General features: G+C 39.7%; 1 protein-coding gene across 1 annotated transcript in view; it reads left to right on the top strand.

The window, feature by feature from the left end:
- si:ch211-243g18.2 (uncharacterized protein LOC559906 homolog) overlaps nucleotides 1-11,832 on the top strand; it is a 35,818-nt gene extending 23,986 nt beyond the window's left edge. The window contains exons 2-10 of the mRNA XM_053515827.1: nucleotides 1,277-1,354; nucleotides 3,092-3,483; nucleotides 5,286-5,368; nucleotides 6,559-6,715; nucleotides 7,449-7,613; nucleotides 8,037-8,162; nucleotides 10,838-11,055; nucleotides 11,164-11,192; nucleotides 11,639-11,832. Coding sequence (XP_053371802.1) covers nucleotides 1,277-1,354; nucleotides 3,092-3,483; nucleotides 5,286-5,368; nucleotides 6,559-6,715; nucleotides 7,449-7,613; nucleotides 8,037-8,162; nucleotides 10,838-11,055; nucleotides 11,164-11,192; nucleotides 11,639-11,754 — 1,364 coding nt within the window. The 3' untranslated portion in view covers nucleotides 11,755-11,832. The remainder of the gene's footprint in view (nucleotides 1-1,276; nucleotides 1,355-3,091; nucleotides 3,484-5,285; nucleotides 5,369-6,558; nucleotides 6,716-7,448; nucleotides 7,614-8,036; nucleotides 8,163-10,837; nucleotides 11,056-11,163; nucleotides 11,193-11,638) is intronic.
- The last annotated feature ends 8,070 nt before the right edge of the window (nucleotides 11,833-19,902 follow it).

Raw genomic sequence — 19,902 nt, forward strand, 5'->3', positions numbered from 1 at the left:
ACACACACACACACACACACACACTGTATCTTAACCTCAGTTAGAATAACATTTAATGGAGACCTGGAGTGTAAAAGTCTCATAGTGTAAACAATTGTGTGTGTGTGTGTGTGTGTGTGTGTGTGTTCAGTAGAGTGGTGAGTGTGTACAGGAGAGAGGGATCAGGTGAAGATGATGGAGATCTGGGCTGAGAGCCGAGTGCAGAGAAAATGAAACAAAGCGTCTCCTCACAGAGCTCGGAGCTCTCACTGATCACACCGACCCACTGAGGGATCGTCTCTCTCTCTCTCTCTCTCTCTCTCTCTCTGTCTCTCTCTCTCTCTCTCTCTCTCTCTCTCTCTCTGTTCATGCTGAACTGATGAATATTTAACTGCTGAGGAGTTTAGCTTCTCAGGTTCCATCAGCCTGGCAAAACAACATGACTCCTGTGTCATGGGAGAGAAAGAAAGAGAGAGAGAGAGAGAGAGAGAGAATAAAAGACAAATTGAAACAAATCAAAAGCCAGGAAGAAGGACCTCTCTGAGTTTAACATTCATTTTCTGTAAATGTTTCTGATAAATAAACGGAGACGAAGAAAGAGAACTATAAGTACTGTTTTAGGACATCTTTAAAATAAACTAAATTTAAAAGAAAGAGAGACCAAAGAGAGGAAGAGTGACTGAAAGAAAAAAAATAAACAAGACAAAAAGGAGACAAGAATTATTTTTTTTAAGGGTGAAAGAGGAAAAAATGTTTAGTGGAAAAGCTTACATTGAGTTTTAAAACTTATTTACTAGTACAAAAAGGAAAGGAAAAAAGAAAGAAACACTTTTAGGTTGCATCAATGCTTTTCAATACATTATTTAAACTTTTACATTTATTATTTAAACAAATAAAAAACAGACTTCAAAAACTATTAAAAATTGTTTTTACTATTACTAAAATAAAATATAAGTATAATAATAAAAAAAGTACTAAAATTAAATATAATGTGAGTGTATAAGAAGGACAAATATGTTTCACTATTTTTTAACTACACATTATTGGATATTATAAACAATATAGAGAATATAATGTTAGAGGAAAAAGCCAGAACATGTTAAAATGTGAAGATAAAAAAGTAATGTGAGTTTTAAAATGTTATAAATTATATAAAACACAAGAAACAGTAAAGAATATATATATATAAATATATAGATAGATAGATAGAGAGAGAGAGAGAGAGAGAGAGAGAGAGACAGGGCTCCTCCCCCAGGTACAGGTGTGCTGCTCCTCCCCTCCTGCACTCTATATAAAGGTCAGGTGTCTCTGCGCTGGACGCTGTGCTCCGCTCGTCCCTCCTTCAGCTTCATCTCTCCATCACTGGGTTCTGACGGTAAGTGCTGTGTAATGAACCTGGGCAGTAATGGCTCTGTGTGTGTGTGTGTGTGTGTGTGTGTGTGTGTGTGTGTCTCTGATGGAGATTAAGTGTATAGTGAGATGAAAGTGAAAGTGATCTGATCCACAGGTTAATCGTTTTACGTCCACCTGCGTTTAAACAACAACCGCACTGCCGTCTCCCAGAGAACTAATCACACCTCACAGGGGGGAGAGAGAGAGAGAGAGAGAGAGAGAGAGAGTGACTATTGTTTCACATGCCAACAGAGACACACACACACACACTCTCTCTCTCTCTCTCTCTGAATTTTTTTTTTTTTTAAGTTTCTCTGTTGCACCAAACTGGGGAATCTGAGAACAAATATTCAGTTTGTATAGTTTTTTGCATTCACATGTGAAAAAAGGAAGGAAGGAAGAAAGAAGCTTTGAGTTTTTATATGTCTTTATATGAAATGTCATGCACAAATAAATCAATGCAAAAAAGATAAAGTGGAAAGAAGGAAAAAAGGAAAATGAGAGAAGATAAGAGATAAGCAAAAAGGAGAGAGAAAAACTAAAAAAAAGGAGCAAGATTATTGCATTTCAAAACTCATTTATTTTTAACAATGTACAGCATTTACCTACTGAAGGAAAGAAAGAAATAGAGATAGATTAAAAAGATAGATATAGATAAAAAAGGTAGAGATATAGAGATAAAGAAGGGGATAAACAAGTGAGATTACAAAGAAAACAAAAGAAAGAAAGAACGAATGTTTAATTTGTTAAATATTTCCTTATACAGTATACAGAAATTAATATTAAAATAAACGAAAATAAATAAATATAGAAATTATTTACAATTAAGTGAAATAAAAACATAAAAGAAAAAGGAAAAGAATGACAGAAAGAGAAGGAAAAAAATTTATGGAAAACAGGACAATAATTTGTTTGTTGCAGCCAAACATTTGCACATGTTCCTAAAATAAACCCGGACTTGATTCCCAGACCTGTAAGTTTAATCAGACGAGCCACAGACCAGAAAAGAAAGAAAGAAAAAGGAGGGAGAGATGGAGAGACAGTGAGGTCTGAGACAGATGACGTTTACAGGCGCGTGAAAGGTCCAGTGTGTTTACTCCTGTGTGAAGGTTTTTATTTAGCTTCCGTACACACACACACACACACACACACAATATTTTTTTACTGGTTATCATTTAATTCATTTTAAAGCTAATGTTTATGTAAAAAAGCGGTGTATTGCGGTGTATTCAGCTCTATTAACTAATTATTTAGATCTATGCTTAAAATCATCATTAAGCAGCTCTAGGAAAAGCAGGATTGGCTTTAAGGATGTACTTGTGTGTACATTCATTTTTATAATGTATATAGTGATTTATATTATCAGAACATTAGACAATAATCTGTAATCACTGATACGCCGTGAATTTACGCAGAATAACAAAATAATCAGATGCTTCACATCTGAAACCCCGGCCTCCCAAGAACTTCTTTAATGACCCAAATGTGTGGAAATTCCTTGAAGCGAGGTCGGGACTGTACGGGGGACGTGGCAATAACTCCCAGCCGAGTTTCTGTCATGTGGAAGTGGTGCAGGTGAATGAGTGTGTGTACAGTTCACGCAGACAGACGCGTCTCTTCCGCATGTTGGCAACAAGTTAAATATGACTTAGAAAGTTTTGAAAGATCATTACACTTTAACTCTGTCTATCTAACATCTCCTGTCCATGTGTGTCCACAGACATCATGACATCCATGTCCATGCGGAGTTTCTCGATCGGCAGACAGCCGTCCTTCTCCAACTTATCTCTGAGAGACACCGGACGTGGCCGATCCAAAGCGGCCGTCTCGTTCTCCGCGGCGAAGCCTCTCTCCCGTGCTTCCTCCATGAGCATGGCTGACCTGAACAGCCTCTCCAACATGTCGCTCAACGGCCTGGGCAACAGCACCAATGAGAAGGAAGCCATGCAGAGCCTCAACAGCCGTCTAGCCAACTATCTGGAGAAGGTGCGCACTCTGGAGAAGTCCAACGCCGACCTGGAGCTCCGCATCAAGCAGCTCATGCTGGAGAGGGTTCCCAAAGGCCACGACATAGACGCCATGCTGGCTCAGGCTCATGCTCTGGAGCACGAGGTATACACACACACACACACACACACACACACACACACACACACACAGATCATCCTACAAGCCTAAAGAGAGATCCTGAATGGTTATTTAGAAAGATCTCCATACAGAAAAAAAGCCTCTCTTGTAGGATTCTTCTCAGGGTTCCTCCAGATGAACAAACTCAGAAACCTCAGAAGTTTTAGATTTTCACGATTCATGAACCTCTTAGACTTTCAGGGGAACATGTTTGTCACTATATAATTAATATAGATTATTATAAGAAATAAAGTGCGAAAAAAAACAGAATGAAAGAGGAAAAGTGTGAAACAGCAGGTGTGTTTACATGGACCCCAATATTCCAATAACACCTCAGTCGAAACATTCTGATCTGATGTAATGAATTTGTAATGGGAATGTGAGGGCGGTGTGAACCTTTAATAACCGCTCAGTAGGTAAATATTAGTCATGTACACACGCGATCTGATCGTTTCACTCTGGTTGGAATGATGACATTATATTAGGTGTAACATTGGGTGGCTTGATGAGTTTCTGGAAGGGAAATTCCTGATCCTCTGTTCTTCTTGTCTTTACTTCTTTTATGCTCTGGGTCTCTGGCTGAGGAGCTCTGACTGGCTCGCGTTACATTTGTAGTAAAGCGTTTAACCAATCGCAGAGGAGACTGAACTTTTGTAACCAATCATAATGCAGGAATGTGGCATTTGTCGGAAAAGACAGGAAGTCTAATATAACCTCAAAGTCTGGAACAAAAAAAATCTTTTTCTTCTTCTCTTTTTCTTCTTCTTCTGTTTCCAGCAGATTAAACAGCAAGCAGCACCACTTGTCACCTTATCGGATGATTTTATTCAGATTGAAGAAATACGTGTACTTGTAGCTAGTGAGAGAAATAAAAGAAGCTTAAAGATACAGAAAGAGACAGAGATAAACTTTACACGCGACCTTAAGGACATCATTTTTTTGGAAACCAGTTCTATTCCTAATCTCCACTCTTTGTGCCGTAGCTCAGTCTCAGTGGTGCTTCGAGTTATACCAGGGGTTGGTCACTCTGGGGCTGGATGGAGTTCAGGGTCTCAGGTTGCCGTTTCCTCAATAGCTCCAGGATCAGATAACAAGCCGACAGGAGAAGACTGATGAATTAAACTCAGTCCAAAAACCTAACTACAATGACCGTCTGTGGTTTCCAGATCTCTCTCTGGATAATACTATTATTTAATAAAAGTCTTGAAGAACAGGATCATCAGAGACATAGTTCTGTGCTGTCGCAGACGTAAACCACAGAACGGGAAATAATTATTTGGTGATAGTTCGAGATTAATTATCTTAGAGCATAAAATGTATTGACTAATAGCACTGAGATTAAAAATGAGTTTGGATTAGATCAGATTAGATCCGGCAGTAAAACACCAAAGAGATGACCAAAGACAAAGTTCTGATACTGATAAAAAAAAATCCCCAGAGTGTGTCTAAAGCCCTCAACAAGATGACGGCAAATTCATGAGACAGCGACACGTACGCCGCTTCCTTCAAGAGCTTCCTCGTATAATCTGACACGGCTTTATTTCGCAGGAAGTCTGAAGTTTGTGCATTCCCAAACCAGCCTTCATTCACTGTGAATCATTTTGCAAACAAGTCTTTCATTAATAATTAGCCACGTCTTAATCTCTACATCAGATCAAACAGTTACTCGTTAACATGAAGAATGTGATTTTTAATTAGAATAAACTTCTAGAAAGAAAACAGTGGTTGAGAAACTTCACTCTGCCCTCCAACTACTACAACTCATAAACATATTTATTCCCCCACAGGTCAGGAAGAGAACTCTGGAGAACGCTCGCATCATGCTGGAGATCGACAACGCCAAGCTGGCTGCAGATGACTTCAGGATCAAGTGAGTGACGGAAGGAGTTTTCTGCATTAAACCAATCTACATCCTTAGGAAGAAAAAAAAAGGGTCTTGATTAAGTGTTCTTTAGATGTGGCTCTTTAAAATGGACAAACTGGATGACCATTACAGAGGAGCCCATGTCCTTAAGGTCTGCACTCGTTTAAAAAATAAAGTTTTAATGTTTTGGGTAGTTACAGTAAAAGTGCTTTAAAATGCTCCTTGAAGAACAAGAAGTGTCGAATCATGGATCGACATTAATTAAGAAATCTTAACCTCACTACTTCAAGTTTTAACTGACATCCTGAAGAACCTTTACGTTTTAGAATTATTGGCAGTGAATAGAAGATCTCCTGCATGTTCATTAAATGGTGCCTCCTCAAAGGTTGTGTGGAAATTTCAAGTTCTTTAAATGTTCCTTTAAAGATGATAGGCTGGAAAAACTGTTGCAGGTGACCTTTTTGTCAGAAAGTGTAGACCATGACTGGGTAACCTATTTCCTAAAGAATAGCTTTACATTGATACTCTCCAAAGATGGTTCATCAAAGGTTCTCAGAGTAGTTAAGAGGGTTTTTTTTTTTTTACCCCAAAGCTGAAGAACCATAAAACCTATTAAGAGTGTATACCAGGAGAGCAGAAGACATAGAAGTATGAAATGTTTATTGATACTGTATCAATGTGTATTATATTATTTTAGGGTTCCTCTGAATGGAGGATTTAAGGAGCTGATGTTTTACAGTGTAGACCAGATGTCTCTAAACACGTACCTGCTTTGTTGAAAAATAAGGGTTCCTCAACAGTTCCTAAAATTGTTAAAAGTCAAGGATGGTTTCATGTCCTCACAATCTACCTTCATTATACAAATGAGTTCCTTAAAGGTTCTTGAGATGGTTTAGAGCTTGTTCACTGAAATGAACAAGTTCTTTACATGATTTGACCTTTTTTCTGTGAATGTAAACGAGAGATATCTAACCCATGTCCTGGAGATCTACGTTCATTTAAAAAAAGAAGGTACATAAAGGTTTCTTACACCTTCTAAATAGTTTTCACTTCAACCTGGTTTTGTAAAAACTTTGCTGTTTGCTGTTGGTTTCCAAAATTAAAGTTGAATTCCATTCCTGGTTTGAGTAAAAGAAACAGCTAGTGAAATTGGTGATGGATGTTGAAGTGGTGATGGAAGTCTGTTCATGTTCCAGATGGGAAACTGAGAGTGCTATGTGTCAGTCAGTGGAGAGGGATTGTGTGGCTCTGAAAAAGGCCAAGACAGACCATGATCAGATCATCGCTACACTACGGGGAGATCTGGACAGCCTGAAAGAGGAGCTCTACTTCCTCAAGAAGAACCACGAGGAGGTACAAAAGGAAGTTCACACGATATCACACTCCAATTACACTTAAAGCCAGGATGAATTCATTTGTAGAGATGATGGAAAATCTAGCAGCTTGTTTTGAGCAATTTGTCCACACTCAAACCTTTTTTAGGTTAGATTTAATTGCATCTGAAACAAAATCTTAGGGACTTAATGATTTAAACTATCCCAACCTGGCAACCCTGATATTAACTCTCCTGACCCAATTGGCTTCTTTTTGACCAATGGGTGCAATCGTAATTGTCATTAGTTAAATTTGATTTTGATGACTAAAAATATCTTCGATGAGGTCATTAGTATTGAAATTAATTGCAGGGCTGTTTTTTTTTTTAAAGAAACTCATTATAAGGCTTTTTTATAAATAGTGGAAATTGATATTTCCGATTCTCCATCAGTTTGGACGCTTTCCTAAGACGCGGATTAGACGAGTGGCTAGTCTCGTGCAAGTCACATAGTCGTTACAAATGCAGCAGAAGGTAACTCGAGGTGTCCATTAAATATTTAACGACGGAATTAATAATGAAAACACTTCCACCTACTTTACACCACGCTGTGGTATTAAGTTCTTCAACTCTGATGCATACATACTTGTACACACGTGTACTTTACAGACCACACCCGATTAAACAAATGTGAATTTACACACACTCACCATAATCAAATACTATTACAATGAACGGCTGAGAGACATGTGATGCTATGAGAACTCTCTGCAGGAGATGGACAGCCTGCGGGCGCGGATAGCCCAGGAGGACGTCAACGTGGAGGTGGACGCCGCTCGCGGCCCTGAGCTCGGCTCGGTGCTGGCTGAGCTCCGCTCCCAGTATGAGGGCATAGTTCATAAGAACAAAGAAGAGACGGAGGACTGGTACCGCAAAAAGGTTGGTGATTTCAACTGGGTGTTGGTGTTGGGAATTCTGGAACGTGTGTAGTGGTTGATATGGGGAGGCGATCCTCTTGTAAGGAGATGGGTAGTTTGATGTAGATGTAAAGGAAGGAGTCTCCAGTCCAAAAAGTGTCAGTTTGGTTGGTAAAAACCTGTAGGAGGCTATTGGAGATTAAAAATACTTACTGTTAGAGGAAAATAATCAGGTTTTTAGATGATTTCTGATGTAAAAAAATAATAATAAACCATCCAGACATCTCAGAGACAGACTACACCTTTAACTTTTTTCACACCAGCTTTTTAAAATTCCCCAGACGTGAATGATAAAGAACTTGTCTGCTATGGAACCCATGTGTAACATTCCTTATAGTCTGGTGTGGGAACGGCGTAATTAAACTTTCCCGTGTTCCCCTTGTAGCTGGAGGTGGTGCAGACGGAGGTGCACGAGAGCAACGAGGCACTGCGAGGGGCTCAGAGCGAACTCACCGAGAGGCAGCGCTTCCTGCAGACCCTGGAGGTGGAACTGGAGAGCCTCCACAAACAGGTCAGAAACCATCAAGATGAAGGAGGGGGAACCTTTTAAAAACACGGCTCCTGTTTACAGGCTGAACTTCTTGAGTGCGCATAGAGTTACAGCGCAATTTAAGCCTGTGCCCTTTTCAAACACACGTCCCCAAAGCGCTGCCCGGCCCGTGTCCCCCTGCTGCCGTGTCCTGGTTTTAGTTCTTGTTTTTTTTTTGGTTCCCCGGTCCACAAGCACCTGGCTGACAGGGTCAGACGATTTCAGGTCGAGAATGTGAAAGCGATGCTGCTTAAAGTGGCATTTGTGCTCGCGGAGGACTGAGTAATCCCTCCGTATCACCTGCTGTATCAGCCGCAACCTTTCTCATGAGATCTTGATTTTCACTTAAGACACAATCTCGCTCTCAGATCAGGAGATGTCTGTCTCCGCTCAGAGTGCTCTGAGTCGGGCATTTACTGCATTTACAGTAAACAGATTGCATAAGGGTCTGCTTCAAAGGAATTTAAGAAAAGCACAAGCAAATCCCCTCCTACACACACACACACACACACACACACATTCATGTTTTTTTTCCTTTTCCATGGAATATCCACAATCCATCCTGTCCTAACATGAAATAAAAATGTTGTAAGGAGTTTGTGTAGAAGGAACCTCTGTCTGGACGCAGTTCCACAGAATCGTGTCTCCTCCATCAGCCGGTCAGTAACAGTCACGATCAGAAGCTAAATAGAGATCTGTTTTACCATTAGGTGCAATTTGATTGAATGTCAGCAAACTTGTTTTACAGCCAGATATTTATTTATACAGTGTGTGTGTGTTTGTGTGTGTGTGTGTGTGTGTGTGTGTGTGTGTGTGTGTGTTTGTGTGTGTGTGTGTGTGTGTTCCATTTCAATATTTTCCCCCTTGTTAGGATGGAATGAACCAGTGCAAACACTGAAGCTTGTCAAACACTTCCTTTATTTGTTTTCATATGATTAACAGTTTGCATAGAAGCCCCCCCCCCCCCCCAACACACACACACAATTTGCACTACATCTAGAGCAACAGTCTCGTGTTTTTTTAGCTTCCAGCACACCTGACCTGAACTAATTCACAATCTTTTCTGCAATTAAGTGGATGTAGATGATGGAGCCGATAAAAAACACTAAAATATCCAGGACACGGGCTGAAAACCACAGAGGACGCTAATGTGTCTGAGTATCCAAAGATTGATCATAGTAATAAATAAGACAATCGTGGTGAAATGATTATTATAATTTAATGTTATGTATAGTAGGCGGCACGGTGGTGTCGTGGTTAGCACTGTCGCCTTGCACCTCCAGGGTCCGGGTACGATTCCCGTCTCTGAGTTTGCATGTTCTCCTCGTGCTTGGTGGGTTTCCCCCGGGTACTCCGGTTTCCTCCCACAGTCCAAAGATATGCAGGTTAGACTAATTGCCGTTCCCACATTGCCCATGGTGTGTGAATGGGTGTGTGCCCTGCGATGGATTGGCACCCTGTCCAGGGTGTACCCCGCCTCGTGCCCTAAGCTTCCTGGGATAGGCTCCCTGCGACCCTGAACAGGATGAAGTGGTATAGAAGATGAGTGAGTGAGTGAGTTACGTATAGTGTTATATTCTGCAACATATTTTTTATTTTGTGATACATTTGTTATCTTACTGCAGGCTGTTTTGGCCCTCACTATAATCCCAAGTAAGGTTGTGGCATTCATCTTTTGTTAATAAAAAAATTAATTATTAATAATAGTAATAATAATAATAATAAATAAACAAATAAATAAATACATTAATTAGTTAGAAAAAGAACATTTTCATGCGAGTTTGTTTTAAAGCTTTAATGCAGGATGTTTCCAAAGATGATTTCAGTATCGAGTCCAAGATAATCACGATTATGATTTCTGCCATAACCGAGCAGCACCTGCACCTGACCTTACACAACCCCAAATACAGGCTGCTGAAGGGGAAATTAATCCCATTCACATAAACATAAACCTGCTGACCTATGGTATGATGGTGCAGGATATGTGTGTGTGTGTGTGTGTGTGTCTTCTTCCTCCTTATCCTCCTCCTCATTAACAACAAAAAAAATGTTTTGATTGTGCACACCACTGTAAAATAAATTGCACATGGATTTATTTATAAGCAAAGTTAAATCCATTCGACGGATCTCCGAGGGTTGAAGGTGACTTTACTTGCAAGCTGGTGGTTTGGGTTAAACCAGTTAAACCGGGTAATAACCGTTGATTGTTTCCATAATGGAGTTTTCATGTTTATATTGTACTTCTAGGAAAAAATTGGTTCAATTCAATAAGTGTTGCTTTGATAGACAGGGGAACCCCTGAGCTTCAGGGTTCTACAGTAAAGACAGTTCCAGGTCACAGTCTTTAGATGGAAACTTGTCATAAAGAAATGAAAGAACTGTGTGATACGGTATAATGGCTGTCCCTGTTTTTTGAAGTCTGAGGTCATATATTTTATGCATATATGTGTATTTATGTGGAAAAATAAATCAGTTTTCATCCTCTAATACTTCGTAAGCAGAAAACCCTTCCTCCTTCACCCAGTCTTCATTAAGCTCTTCGTTTAGCTTCATCTCTGGCCTAATGCATGACAGAGCTATTTGGAAACTGTGTAACTTTCCCCAAATCACACACTGACAATCCTTTATATTGGTCTCGTCCCCGTCTCGTCCTGCAGGTCTCCGCCCTGGATGGGAACCTGGGTGAAACGGGTCAGAAGTACGCCCTGGAGATGGAGCGCCTGCAGGCCACGCTGACCCAGCTGGAGGAGGATCTGTCTCAGCTTCGGCTCGACATGCAGCGCAACAAGACCGACTACGAGCAGCTCCTGCGCATCAAACAGAACCTGGAGCTGGAGATCGCCACCTACAGGCGCCTTCTTGAGGGAGAGGAAGCGTGAGTGCCCAAATTCAGGGGTTTCACTTACTGTCTAATAACAAGTAATACATCTCCTAGTTTGGTTTATTTCACCTCTGATTTCCTGTTTATTCTTTTCTCCTGCAGCGTTAAGGAAGTCCCTCCTCCTCCTAAGAGTGAGTATCGAAGCGTGCCAGCGTGCAAAAGAACGTTTGTTAACATGTTTACAAAGGGAAATAAATGACACGTTCACACCCAGGTCACGCTCTGACATGAGCAGCTTTCGCTGTGATAAGAGCTCGCTGTGGCTCGAGTCCCACCCTGCTCACTCTCACAGCCTGGAGACCTGAATTAACTTGAGATTAGAACAAAAAATACATGGCGATATTATCTCGCCCAACAGGGCTCGAGAGGTCCACACACGTCTCATAGCAGCCAGGCGACTCACAGAGGCCGTGGCTGTAGACTAATGACAGATTAAACGCCGTAAACGGGGCAACGTAGCAAAACACAGCAGCACGTCCTTGGCTACGCAAACCTCACACGACAAAAACATCTCTCTCTGTATTGTATCAGCCTGGGTTGACTTGACTGACTGAGTGTTGCTGTTTCTTTTCTGCAGAAGAGCCTGATGTTCGCACCAGGAAGATCGTCAAGGTGGTCACTCAGACCATGATCAACGGGAAGGTAGTGGACGAGTCCAGCGAGGTGGAGCAAATCGAGGAATCCAAGAAATAAGAACCGGAGTCAAAAAATAAAGCTCCAATTGTTCGTTAGTGACCACATTAACAACCCCCCCCCCCCCCCCCCCCCACACACACACACACACACACACACACTGAAGGCCCCCTGAAGGACTCTCACGTTTCAGTTTCAGACCATCAAAGCCTTTCAGAGAGATCATCTTTCTTGTGTCTTTCTCCAGCTACACAAAGCGAGCACATTACTAGAGTAAACAGATATCTGTTCAGCGCTCTACACCCGATAAGTCCTGCCTTTGTTCTTTAGTGTTTTTATCAAAAGGAGCATCCTTTATTTTTTTTTCTTTCTTTCTTTCCTGTTCCTGCTTGCCTACAATTTAAGCATTTATTATTCTTATTATTAAAGCAAGATGACTGTAGTGTTCTTTAACATGTACATGATGGAATCGACTGATTGTGTAACCAATAAAACAGTGAATAATGAATGAAAAATAATCCACATGTCTGATCTGTGTGTTTGATGGAATGTTTGGTGTTTCCCCTTGTTTCATAATCCTGGGGCTTTAATGCTGTAGGATTGAACAAACCGCAGAACAAAATGTTCCCAGATCATCAATCACCTTAACTAATTCATTTAAAACACATCCATGTGACTCATATACTGTATTTGCATTATCTATTTAACACTACAGTCCATCTCGTGCATATTTACATAGAATATGTTTAATGTTAAATAGATGCCCCGCCGTGTGCCCCGCCTTGTGCCCCGCCTTGTGCCCCGCCTTGTGCCCCGAGTGGCCTGGGACAGACCCTTATAGGATAAACGCTGTAGAGAATGAGTGAGAAAACTTTAGGACTATTAATTCGACAGCACTTTAAAGCCAGCAGGTGTATGAAAATTACTCTATAAATAAAGATAATTATTATTTTCATTATTATTGAGGAACCCATGAAGAACCCTTCATTAAATAACTGAGGAATTTCCCAGTGAGTATTTAATTGCTTTGAATTTCTATCCACAAGGAGCGTTCAAGTCAAACCGGGACTTTAGAACGCAATTCTAAGAGTAAACCCTCCCTTTATGTCTCCCTGATATAATCCCCTGATACACTAATGCACTTTTCCCAGTGTCTCACCAGTGCTTGGACACCATCACGGTAGAAAGTTTTCTCTGCGTCTCCTCCTCAAATTTGCAGCAAGTTATCTGTCGTTTTGGAAGGCTCATGCGTTACACTCGCTGATCGTTCACGGGAGCGACGGCAGTGGGCTCCGAGCCACCTCGGCCGGGATCGTCATTCAAGTGTAGAGAGACTGGAAGTTTGTCCTGTTCCTCAAACTACAAAGCTAAATATTTGCATACCATTTTCTTGACAAATGCGAATGGAACGGGCAAAATTCAGAGACGGAAAAAATGTATAGAGGTTGTTCAGGCTCATCTTACACGTGCATGTACAGTATGTTATGTACAGAGTTTCTGGGTGGAATATCAGATCAATAAAATGACCAGAGCGCATGTTACCACTCCAGAACACCATAACCCGGGTTTATAGATACTACTGACTGATCACATGATTTATATTAGAGCAAGAGACACATTTTAAAAATCTTAGTATTAAAGACAGACAGGTTGAGATTGATGGTCAGAGATAACTATACATAGAGATCTCTAACATATATGAATTATCATCGAAGCAGCAGCATGTGAGTATGATGAAAGAGTTTCTAGGTGATAGAATAAAAGACCATGAAAGCACAAAGCATAGCAAAAGTTAAAAACACTGAGTCTGAAAGATTATCCATCCCAGGCTGGATTGATGTTGTCCTAGATTTTGCTGATCTTCATCTGGCTCACTTTATGAAGTTGAGACAGAAACATTTTTAACACTAACGGAATCACTGCTGTAACGTAAAAATAAAACAAACAAATTAACCTGCACTTTACCTTTGAAAAGAGTCACGACAGAGCAGTGTTTCTGTGTAGGGCAGAGTGTCCATTTTCTCTCTCTCTGTGTCAGCATGCCGTTATGTGTTTTATTTTTACTTTATATTTTGTATCAATTATTTTTATTTATTTTTTGGGGGGCTGCGGAACGAATAATTAGATTTTCCATTATTTCTTATGGGGGAAATTCACTTTGATTTACGAGTCCGCTTCTGGAACATAATGTTCGTAATCCAATACATCGATAAGGCTTAAAATCTGCAGATGTGGACAAAGTACAGAGATCTTGTACTTGACTAAAAGTAGAAGAAGATTCCCTACAGCAAGTATTACTCAAGTACACTCAAAAAAATTAACCTGGCTACCTGTTACATGTACTAAAATGTTATATGTGTTTTGTACATAATAATTTCATGTTTCTAAGATGAACATGAATAAATGATGTTGTATTCGCATGAAATCAATAACTTACCATGTATTAGATTCAATTATGTTGAGATAAACCAAAGAGATCTCGTCACTATGAAAACCTCAAATATCAGATCAAACATCGCGAGAAGACATCGCGAGAAGAGAACACAGCGTGTTGAGAAGACAAACGTTTGGCGGGCGTGTGGAAAAGGTAAGCAGGAATTAATTCCCATCTTTCTAAATAGAAACGAAATACTGAACATAAATGTCACCTGCTGTTTAGCGATGTTTAGTCACGTTATTTTGGTTTAAGCTATTTCTTGTATTTTTAATCACACTTAAAATACAGACGGTTATATGCGCGTGCTTAATCTGCGGTTCGGTTCTGGTTTCGGTCTGTTCTCATGAGTTGTGAAGCGAGAGGAAGAAAGTATAAATATTGTTCATTTGATAAATTAAGTATCATGAATTTTAATTGAATCTATCTCTGTATTTTTTCACAGGAGTTTGTGAGTGAAAGTGTCCTGTCTGCATCTGACTTCAGGAGTTTTTAATAAATATAAAATAAAAATCTCAGTTTTATCCCGTTTGTCTTATGCTTCCTTCCTTCACAGAATTCTGTTGACCAGGACTTTTAATTTAAATTTACAGTACTTGAGTTGGATCAACTTAATTTACAACTGAAAAATATGTTGTACCAGCGCTATTCATTTATGTTAACAGTATTAAATTATGTTGGACGCAGCTGTAGTAAATAAGTTAAATGAACCTAATAAAATTAATTTGACTGATTACTTTTTTTTAATTAAAATTACAATAAACATTTGAATAATGTAAGCACTAAGAAATTGTTAGACTTTTTAATGATAATGGAGAATCATAGACATAATAATTCAATTACATTACAGTTGCACAATCAATTGCTGTTACAGTAAATAATAAAGATTATGTTAAATCAACATGATTCTTTCACACAAGTTTAACATGATGAAATACTTTGGTTTAGCCGGCAAAAATTGTGTAATTTGGCCACATATTGATGATGTGGGACTGATGTGTGTACACATTAACATCAAGTAAATTCAAAGGATTATTTTTTTCAGTGTATAAGTACAAGTCCTCTATTTACATGTGAACTTGAGTAAAAGTACAAAAGTACTCGCCTTCTAATTTATTTAAGTATCAAAAGTATTAAAATAATCATAGTAAAAATCTCTCTGTCTCTCTGTCTCTGTCTCTATCCCTGTCTCTGTCTCTCTGCTTTCAAATTGTGAACATGTTGTTTCCCTGCAGAAATGTAGTGGAGTAAAAGTACAGATTTTTGCTGTACTTTTAAACAGAGCAAAAGTAAAAAGTATCCTCTAATAAACCTACTACATGTAAACCACAGATACGTGAAATATGTACTTAAGTTCAGTAAGGTAGTGTAGATGTTCTCAGCTTCCCTTCACCTCTGAAACACTGTATGGAGGACAGGAATGAAAAAAAAAGTAAACACTACCAGCATTAAAACCAGGGGAAATTCTACTGTATTTAAGTAGCGTATAAATCCTGAAGAATCCTGAATGTTCTTGATGATTAGATACGTGTGTTCTTCAGCAGCGAGGTTGTAGATCTTAGCCAGGGATCAGCGTTCTCTTCATCCTTTTTTAAACGAACTCAGCTGTAATTAGAGCTGCTTAAGCTTCCGTGCCTGGCCGCTCACTGAAGACCCACAGTCAAATACCTGCTTTGTCTTTTTTATTCCTCACTTACAGATTTTATTTCACTTCAGAAAACGATCCTGAGTTTGTCGCGATTAACGAAACAGCTGTGACTCACTACGCGATGTTAGTTTTCCTCTTTAATATTTAACTCAGCCGTCCGTCAATCGATGGGTCGTGTGTCTTCTTTTAAATTAAAATAATAGAAATTGTTGCTCTGACTGTGACACGAATAAGTGGTGCATTTAGTTGAAAATTTTATCGTTTCCATAGTAACAGTGGGATTCGAAAAGATTGCAAGTCACATACGATCCATGCAATCCACACTAAAAAAAGAGGCGTGACACACCGAAGTCACATGCGTCCTGTGTAAAGGGAAGGTTTTAGAACATTGAACTAATTAAGTTTTGGGAAACATCCAGAGGTTGTATATACAATCAGGCAACAAGATATTCACTTGTTGGACACTTAGTTTTAAGGTTCTAAATGGAACCTTTAAAGCTTAAATGTCTACTAAATTTCTCTTTTAGCCATCTAAGGAACATTTGACCATCTCACCCACGCTGAGACACACAGTTAGTGTCATTAACCACTGGACAACACCTGGGACACGCCCACTCATACATAGAGTTACACCTCACAGTGCTGTTGCTGTCCATCATCACCGCTGGTGCTTTGACTTTCATCCAATCAGATCACTCGGGCAGAACGAACTGTTGAATAATAATCATTGAAACGCTGTAATCGCTGTGAATTAATTAGAATAACACACTACAGATTAACTAGTTATTGTATATAACAGTAATCTGCTCCGTGTTGGGCCGTGTCACACACCACTCCGGCGCGGAGGATCTTCTCATCAACACACACTCTCAGGTGTCTTATTCCTTACATAATCCATCCGTCCTATAGTGAAGCTGAGAGCAGGAGGTGATGGGTTTCCTTCTTTTCAGTCTCGAGAGTTTTCCTTTTTATAAATCTACATCCAGTTTTATTTCAAGCTGTCTTCTGTTCTGTACAAATAAAATTATTATTATTACTGAAGTATACGTCTGTAGACTTTAAACAAATCTTTCTGTGGACCGATCTTTTCTTTTTGCCTCAGAAATTACAGATTCGGTCAGTGAAGTAGAGTGTGTGTGTGGGTGTGTGTGTGTGTGTGTGTACAGGTGTCATACTATTCAAGACTAGGTGTGTTTGAGGGGCAGGGGTGTAATTAGTGACCAGAGCATGACAGAAGCATTGATGTTCTGTCTGTACAGTCATGTCTGCTCCTGTTTTGGGGGAAAAATACACAAAACAATGCATCAGTTACTTACAGCAGAAGAAACTGTTCTCTTTTTTTTTTTTTTACATGTTGCAGATTCTGGACCCAAGAACCCAACAAAAGACAAACACTAGGACTCTGAGTCTGATGCAGAATGATGTTAAGACAGTTAACTGGAGTGTAGACGCTGTGATGGATCGTAATGCAGAGAGACAGGTGTGATGTCTGATGTGTGGCGTCTTTAGGAACGTTTAAGTGTTCTATACAGAACCATATACCAAGATATTCACTGGATAGATTAGGGTTTGATTAAGGTTCTGCAAAAAAATAAAAAAAGAACCTTTATCAAAGTCTATTACATTATCCTGTTCATGTATCTTGGTCACTATTAAAAAGAAATACCTAAACTGTACCGAACCTAAAAACTCCTAAAAACTGGCTTTGTTTTTATATAGGCTGGAGATTAACCTCATTGTGTCACTGTTTACGTCTGTGTACGGCTCTACTAACCCAGCACTGCTAGCGACAACACTAACGGCAATCATAGCAGCCAATAAAATGCATAAAATGCTAGCGTCACTGCTAGCGGCGTGCACATCAACGACAATGGCAAACAGCTTTGTGAGCAGTTCTCATGGCTTTATCATTACTGGAAAGCATTTGAGCTCCCCACTGCATATTGAGTCCATTTTTTAAAGATGGCGATCACAAATGTTTAGCTTGTTGTGATAATCGCACCCCTGGCCCCTGACATAAGCGGTTCTTTGTTCTAGCCCAGAAAAGTCTTGGTGCCATCATGGAGAAGGTTCTTCTGTCTGAAGGACGGTCTTTTGGCTGCCTGAAAACACGAAACTGCCTTGGTGGACATAGGAAGGGTTCCTTACTCGTACTTTTTCTAAAAGAGAAATGTGAAGGGTTCTACATGGAACTGTGAAGTGTTTTAACAAGGAGGCAAAATGAGATTGTTAAAATTAAAAATTAAAAACCATAAGTCATGTGAAGAACCGTTTTTCCTGAGAGTTACATACCTAAGAAATGGATGCTAGCTGAATTAAGGGTTAAATATTTATTTATTTATTTATTTATTTGGATATTTCATCATACAAAAAGCACAGCAGTGATATGGATGACCAATAAAGGTACAGTAGGTGTGTGTGTGTGTGTGTGTGTGTGTGTGCAGAATGACCCAAGACCAGATGTGTTTAAGATGCAGGGGTGTAATTAGTAAGCTGGGTGTGACAGAAGCGCAGATGTTCTGTCTGTAATGTTTTCTTGTGTTTATGGAGGAAAATTTCAGGCTGGAGAAAACAAAAATGTTGAAACATTATTTTAAAAAAGCAGATCAATAAATCATGCAAAGAACCACTAAAGAACCTTTTTCTTTCTCTCTTTTTTAGGAGTTACCTCATAGGTAAACACAAGCTGAGGGTTAATCTCAAACCTTTAACCTGCTTAGTGATGAAGTTCTACATGAAACCTTTAAAGCTTAAACAACTACTACGTTGATTTTTCTGCCCAAAATCCTTTAAAAATCCTCCTTAAATTCTAAAAGTATTTGGCATGCTCAGACCCACTTTAAGATGAAAGGAAGCTGCATATCTTTCAGAGACTTCTTAAAGGAAGTGTGATCCTAAAAGGGTTCTCTAGGAATATTAGAGGGTTCTCTAATGATTTATGGTTGATACCTTCCTAAAAGAGATCTACTTCCATAGATCTATGCGCTCCATAGAACATCATCTCATCGTCAATCCTGTATTTGGGAACGCAGGGGGCTTGGAACCTATCCCAAGAAACTTAAGGCACGAGGCAGGGGTACACCCGGAATGGGGTACACCCTGAACAGGGTACCAATCCATCTCACACTCACACACACTACGGCATTTTTTTTCTGAACGGCAATTAGCCTAATCTGCAGGTCTTTAAACTGTGGGAGAAAATCGAAGTACCTGGAGGAAACCCACCAAACACAGGGAGAACATGCAAACTCCGTGCACACAGAGGCGGGAATCGAACCTGGCCGGGAATTGGACCTGGACCCTATGAGGTACAAGGCAACACCCTAAGGGGTATTAAGCCCTAAGACACCATGCAAGTGGACCCCAAGGTTTTAGGTTTTCTTTAAAAAGGTAACTAAGGGATCTAACGGAGGGTTCCAATTATGTTATCATGTTGTGATTTTCTGACATTTCTAACATCAGGATTCTAACTTTCAGAAGGATCTAACTAAGCTTCCAACTCTTGGAGAGTTCTAACTCGCGGTTGTAATTTTCTGATGGGTATAAGTGAGCGTCTTAAATTTCTTTTTTCAAAGGGTTCAAAGTTCTAAGAGCTCTGAGGGTTCTAATCTTCTGATAGTTCTAAACTAGGGTTCTAAACTTTAGAAGGATCTGAATGGGGCTCTAATTCTTGGAGAGTGCTTATGGAGGATTGCGACTTTCTAAGAATTCTAACCGAGGGTTCTGAAGGGGTTCTAAGATATAGTTCTAACTTTCGGAATTGCTGTTAGAACTTATGAGAGTTCCGAGTGTTCTAATTTTTTGATGGTTCTAACTTAGAGTTCGAACTTTCAGAAGGATCTATGTAGGGTTCTAACTCTTCAGTTCTAACTAATTCATAGTTTTCTAAAATGAAACAGGAGACGAACTTTAAAATGCTGAAGGTACTGGTTTAACTTTCTTTCCATCCAAAGTACCTTTTAAAGAAGCGTTTTTATTTTCCTGGAGCGTTTACAGTAGAGCGTACATACAGATGATTCCCTGACTAAACGGTGTTTGTGTTCACACAGCCACCACCTTTCCAGTTAAACACTCTTCCAGTCTAGACGATCCTAAAGCACACAGGTAAACAATGTTCCTCGGAGCC

The sequence above is a fragment of the Clarias gariepinus genome, chromosome 17, assembly GCF_024256425.1.
Source record: "Clarias gariepinus isolate MV-2021 ecotype Netherlands chromosome 17, CGAR_prim_01v2, whole genome shotgun sequence".
Classification (NCBI taxonomy): Eukaryota; Metazoa; Chordata; class Actinopteri; order Siluriformes; family Clariidae; genus Clarias; species Clarias gariepinus.